Source organism: Glycine soja, chromosome 14 (assembly GCF_004193775.1).
Source record: "Glycine soja cultivar W05 chromosome 14, ASM419377v2, whole genome shotgun sequence".
Taxonomy (NCBI): domain Eukaryota; kingdom Viridiplantae; phylum Streptophyta; class Magnoliopsida; order Fabales; family Fabaceae; genus Glycine; species Glycine soja.
In genome coordinates this window covers 3309037-3315866 of record NC_041015.1, presented here as the reverse complement: position 1 = coordinate 3315866, position 6830 = coordinate 3309037, and the positions used below count along the sequence as shown (strand labels likewise).

The 6830-nt window shown below is 32.5% G+C and overlaps 1 protein-coding gene across 1 annotated transcript; it reads left to right on the top strand.

Moving 5' to 3' along the window:
- Positions 1-2197, top strand: LOC114385242 (receptor-like protein 33). The gene is made up of 2 exons (XM_028345264.1): positions 1-39; positions 1147-2197. Exons 1-2 carry the CDS (start codon positions 1-3, stop codon positions 2083-2085), a joined length of 978 nt encoding a protein of 325 aa, XP_028201065.1. The 3' UTR covers positions 2086-2197.
- The last annotated feature ends 4633 nt before the right edge of the window (positions 2198-6830 follow it).

Below are 6830 nucleotides of genomic sequence, written 5' to 3'. Positions count from 1 at the left end.
ATGCCAAGACCAGACAAACCCAATTGGCCTACGATGCATGTAAGTATGATATTCATTATCAATGAAATGGTGTTAGTTCTACCCACATCTGTTGACTACTTGCCTCTGATGCCTCACGTTGACAAGCCTATTTTAACTACCTATCTCCCAAATGCCTTTGTGAAGATTCAATAATTAAAATGCATTAAGATTAAGTTCTAGATGTTGCTTAAATGCATGGGCAGTGAGTTATCATTCTATGCCTAGCAATGCTAACCCAATGATTCTTTTCTTTAAATGTTCTATTAGGTGTTACCCTTTCCCAAGCGATTAACCCCTAAAACTGATGCATGCATTGAATCTTAGATATTATTGAGAATTACCCTCTCCCGAGCGATTAAAACCCAAAAAGAGATCTACAAATGAATGCAAGAATAAAAGAAAAGAAATAGAACAGAAAAACCTGGAATAAATTCCTTTGCATTGATAACTCTCGAAGCTCATTGTACATCGTTGGCTTTTTAGGCCTGCCAGGCCCTAGCTAGGGGTTTAGCCACTCATGGCCATTGAGGGCTTACAACTGGGGATGAAAGAAAGGCTAACAAAACAAAACAAAGAATAAAGAGGGAAGAAAACTCAGGCTTGAAGTACTGAGAGTGATGCTCTGAGATGGGATGATATTTCCTTGGGACTGCCTCTCTATTTATAGTGGCTGAAGTGGGCTTTCGGGCCTTCGTAGTCGCGCTCAGCGCCACACCTCGCGCTTAGCGCGTTCAGATCGCGCGCTGGGCGCGCCATGCACGCTGGGCCTGTGCTTCTGTTGGATCGGGCGCTGGGCGCCTGTGCGTCTGTTGGATCGGGCGCTGGGCGCCTAGCTGGCTTAGCGCGCGTAACGGTTTCCGCCACGCCCAGCGCCTCCAGTTAGTTGCTCGCTTAGCGCCTGATGCGCGTTGAGCGCCCCTATTGGATTGGGCCTGCTTCAGAATTTCTTCTTTTTTCTTCCTTTCTGTGCCACTTTTGTTAAATGCAGCCTTCTTTTTCGCATCTGCAACCAGAAATTCAATTTAAATTAATTTTCTCACTTTTAATTACAAATAACTGCTAAATAATTAATTTTAGGCCAAAATTTGACTATTTAACTCTTATAAATTCACAATTATTTAGCAGTTATCAGGCAACCAATTGGATGGACTATTACCACGGTCCTTGGCCCACTGCACAAATCTGAAAGTTTTGGACCTGGCAGGCAATAACATAGAGGATACATTTCCCCATTGGCTAGAAAGCCTCCAGGAGTTACAGGTACTCAGTTTGAGATCAAATAAGTTTCATGGTGTCATCACTTGTTTCGGTGCAAAGCATCCATTTCCCAGGCTGAAAATTTTTGATGTCTCAAATAACAATTTTAGTGGGCCCTTGCCAGCATCATACATCAAGAACTTTCAAGGAATGGTGAGTGTGAATGACAACCACACTGGTTTCAAATATAAGTGTAACCAAAATCTCTATTGTGATTCAGTAGAGCTTGTAATGAAAGGTTGTTCTAGGGAGCTGGTGAACATATTTTTTGCTTTCACGACCATTGATTTATCAAATAATATGTTTGAAGGAGGAATTCCGATAGTCATTGGAGAATTGCATTCTCTCATAGGGCTTAACCTTTCGCACAATGCAATCACTGGTGTCATTCCAGGATCCTTTGGTAATTTAAAAAATTTGGAATGGTTGGACCTCTCGTGGAACCGGTTGAAAGGAGAGATTCCTGTGGCTTTGATCAATTTGAATTTTCTGGCTGTGTTGAACCTTTCACAAAACCAGTTTGAGGGTATCATACCTACAGGTGGACAGTTTAACACATTTGGAAATGATTCCTATGCTGGAAATCCAATGCTATGTGGATTCCCTTTGTCAAAATCCTGCAATAAGAGTGAAGATCGGCTACCACATTCAACATTTCAGCATGAAGAATCAGGATTTGGCTGGAAAGCTGTAGCAGTGGGATATGCATGTGGGTTTCTATTTGGAATGCTTTTGGGATATAATGTTTTTATGACTGGGAAACTACAATGGCTGGCGAGTCTTGTTGAAGGTGTGTTTAATGAATGAAGAGTGAAAATGACAAATCATAAGGGAAGGAAATATTTTACTCTTAGTTTAATGTGGTACGTTCTTTTGTGTGTATCTGTATGTTTTCTGTAATTTTAACTTGTGTCCTTTGTGTAACAAATCTCATCTCTCTGGACTCGAATGTATTTCAAGTTGTTTACAAATAAGAAAAATTAAAATGTGATGATCGTAGATATCAAAATGAGTGCATGATGATCGTAGATACGCCCAGGCCAATGTGTCCCTTTGGGAGATTCCCTGAGTGAAAATAAATAAAACAAAGTCACCATAACTTTAGCCTTCTAATGCTTTAAAAGCTGGCACCTTTGGGAGACTTTCATTAATTTGAAAGTTAAAACTGACTTGAGTGATCATCTAGACTTCATCAATTTTCAAAGTTCAAAAATCTAAATTACCTCGATCTTTCTCAATAATTTTCTCTCGATTAACCTTGATAATACCGCTGACTACATCTTACCCAACCTTGAATTCTTATATTTATCTTCTGGTAATATTAATAGTTTTCCTAAATTCTTAGGCAGTTTAAATCTACATGCGATATTTTATATTTTTTTTGTTGCAATTTTTGCTTTAAGTAGATTTTGATTTTTTGTGTTGGTTTAACTGTTTATAAACAGTTTAATTAGGTTTTGAATACCCTTAAAAATGGCATGAATTAAAGGATAAATGTTTGGTTTTTCTAACACTTTTGAGAGTCACAATGATAATAAGAGCCAAAAAGAAAACAACTTTCCCCTCCCTCCTAGATGTCACCTAAGTTCATATCCAGTAGATAGATGATTACAGATAGAAATTTAAAAATGAGCATCTATTCTTTTAAGATTTAATTATTAGACATTTTCTCAAGATTTTCATGCCGAAGGAGGTATGACCCTAAAAATCTATATTTTTTTTTATTTTTTTTTTCAGTGTCTCTTATGTCTTAATAAATTATTTCTTGAAAGAAAAATAAGAAGAAATAAAACAGAAAAACAGATGACACTAACAATATACCACAATCTAGTATAATATCATAACATTATAATTTTCACATAAATAATAAAAAATAAAATAATATTTGTCATCACCTGACTTCAGCCATCATATGGACTTTTTCTTCTTTTAAGACAGAGATAATATATATATATATATATATATATATATATATATATATATATATATATATATATATATATATATAATTATGATAGATGACATGATATAATAAGAAGAAATACAAAGACAAATAATGAGTGATAATTTTATGTTTAGTAAAATAAAACATTAAAGAATGATTACTATTTCTTTTCTGGTGTCCGTTTAATATAATTGTGTTCTTAAAAGCAGTAAGCAACACACAATAAAATAAAAATGACTCAAGAAAGGAGAATAAGAAAGCGAGCAAAGGATACATTCCCCATTCCATAGGCCATTTGAAGTCTCTTAAACAAACTACAACACTCAGCTCTCCTTTTTAGATTTATCATTTGATAAATTAGTTGGCCCCATTCCAACCAAAATTGTGGTCGCTACTTTTGTCTGATAACGTCTTACACGTTGCTGTTATTCTTTGCCTTGATCACACTTATAATTATGGTCTATACATACTACTACTACTACACAATATTTGACTATTTGTCATTCGCTTTATAAGTTTCTATTAAACAATTATTGAACATGTTGCTCTTCATTAAAAAAATACGAACTGGAGAAATAAATAAATAAATGAGAAAAGTAGTTACATAAAAAATTGAGTAATTAACTCAGTGACAGACTAATTTGTTTTTACGGATGATACACTAAACTTTTAAATATTAATTTAATCTTAAAATCATTGGAGAACTAAGATAGTGACAAAAAAATCTTAATAGATACACTAAACTTTTAAATATTAATATTAATTTATTAACTGATTTTTTTAAAAAGAAAAAGAAAACTAGAGTTATAACATAAAATTTTGAAGAAATACATTTAAATATTTCTCTTCGTAAAAGTAAAAATAAATAAAATAAAAGACAATTTTAGTAAGCTTTAATTATTTGTTATAGTTATGTTTAATAAACAATTTACAACTCTTGGTGTAACTAATCTGTGTATGTATTATAATTCGAGTTCTTCTATTAAATGATAGTATTTTTATGAATTATTCTCTTTAATTTTACATTAAGTTACGTAGCTTTTTTTTTGCATTTAATATCTAACTTTTTTTTAAAAATATTTTTATAATTTTATCCCTTTTCAATACAAAATACTTAAATCTAATTAATTCTAATTAAAATTTGATTTAACTTTTAATTATTGTAATCTTTTTTCGTCTCAATTAAATTTTGAAGTTTGACATGTTATATTAATAAAAATATATTTTCTTTATTAAAGTAATTTGTTTATCTATTTAATTTATTATTTAATAAAAGTAATGATGATAATATTTATTATATATATATATATATATATATATATATATATATATATATATATATATATATTACAATTATGTATTTTTTGCAACCATTTTTTCTTCTTAATTAGTACCATACATGAGTACACAAAAAATTAATGATAAAAATGAAATAAGTAGGTTAGATTGGCCAACTCATTCCCCAAAGTTAAACAAATTTTTTATCCTCAAACATTTAAAAGCCGGCACCTTTAAGAGGCTTTCATTAATTTAAAAGTCAAAACGATATTGGTAAATATTTGAACCAATAAAATGAAACAATATTGATCATACTAGTATTTACACACAGCAAATATGTGACAATTGTTCTTGCAAACAACTTTATAACCTGACACAATATTGGGATCCATGTATTTCTGGGATTGGTCTGTGTAGGGAGGTTTTTTTTTTAGAAATATTAGTTGTTAGTGTTATTAATTTTTGTGTATTATAGCTTGTTCACCGTGTTGGGTGGGTTTATATATATATATTGTATTTGTTGGCTTATCCCATGTATTGATATCTTCTTTCTTTAATGAATATTCTCATAGTTATTGGATTTTATTATTAAGTTTTGCATTTAAAAATTTTATAAGATCCAAAAATGAAAGCAAAAAAAAGGTGAAGTTAAAACAGTAATGCAATCAAATTTACACTTACATTTTAATAATGTTTTCCTATTGGCTTCTGCGAAGCTCATATTTACCTCTGGGTATGACTCTGTTGTGAGAATGTGGGACTTTGGTGACCATTGTTCATAATGCTCATGTTGGTAATACTTATGCTTTGGCACGGAGCCATACAGGGGACTTCCTTTTTACTGGAGGTGAAGACGGTGCAATTCACATGTATGAGATTGTTAATGATGGCTATGAGTCTAAAGCTTGGCATGTTGCTCTTTGGGTTCTTCACTCGGATTTAAGAGCAATCTTTTCTCTGTGGAGGTGAAGAAGGTGTTGTCAGGATCTGGAATTTCACGGAAGCTTTGGAAATTGAACGGAGAGCCCGTGCATTAAGAGGAATACGATTAGACAACAGAATGAGTCCAGACAGAGCTGAGCAATAAAAGTGGTCGGAGTGATCAGTGTTCAGTTGCAGCCAAGAACAATGCTGTCACTTGTATGTTAAGTCTTGGTTCCTATTGCCAAAGCAATAAACGTGGGATGAGCGGAAAGCTCAAAGCATAGTGACTGAGGCAGTCTCATGTTTGCTTATATGCACCAATTATCGATCCTTATTTATTTATTTTTTACAAAATTGATGTATAGAATATTTTAGTTTCAAGCAGGTAAACTGACCTGACCAATTTTAAGTTCTCTTTACGTATTATGATATGATTAGTTTCTGTAGGTAGTGATCAGATCAGACTACACCACTCTACATTTCTATTTGTACGATTCTGAAAATGATAGGGTTTCTTTCCAAGAATTGTTTTTACAATTTTACACAAGGTGATTCTCCTAGAATTCTATATGATGTGCATTTGATAACTCAGTATTGACATTCGACCATTGATTTAAACAGATTCAGGATGTGCTTTTGTCTTGATAAAATGAATGCAGGAGTGGGCTCAATGATTCTTGCTTCTGAGTTCTATGAAACTAATAGACGCGCGGGAAGCTATGGTAGTAATACGGGAAGCTGGGGTAGTCATAGATAGTCGTTTATGTTTGATGATGATCTTATTCTTAGATATGCTCGTTACTCTCCGAATCAATTTGTTCAGTCTAATATTTTCGAAGTTAAACTATTTATTTGGTCTATATAGTTGTCTATCATTTTAAGTTTAGTCCATACACTAGAAGACTATAAGTTTTATATATGTTAAGTCTTGGTTCCTATTGCCAACACAAGAGAACGTTTTTTGACTAAAATTTCTACAAAACTTACAACATTTTTTGTATATGGATTAAAATTTAAAATAAACCACTATAAGTATCAAGTGAATAGTATAACATGTTTTTAATCTCGTGGATGTGTGTAGCAAACCACCAATCATTAGAAGGAAGAAAGAAGCAATTGGCTTCAGTTTTTTGTTTTGCAGAGAGTAGTGCCTATATGATAGGCGTATCATATTTACCAAAATATCACCAGGTTACACGTACTAGTTTTGAGAGTGCTTACGTACTCTTCACGAAAGAAATGCTCTGACCCCAGTTCTACAAACTATAAGCTGGTGTTTATCAATAACAGAAATCATTAAAGTTTATTACCCTAAGTCAGATTAGATTCGAATTATTTGTGTTTCAAAATATTATAGAAGATGTTTTGTAAAGAAAATTAATAAATACGGAATTTTCTTTGCCTT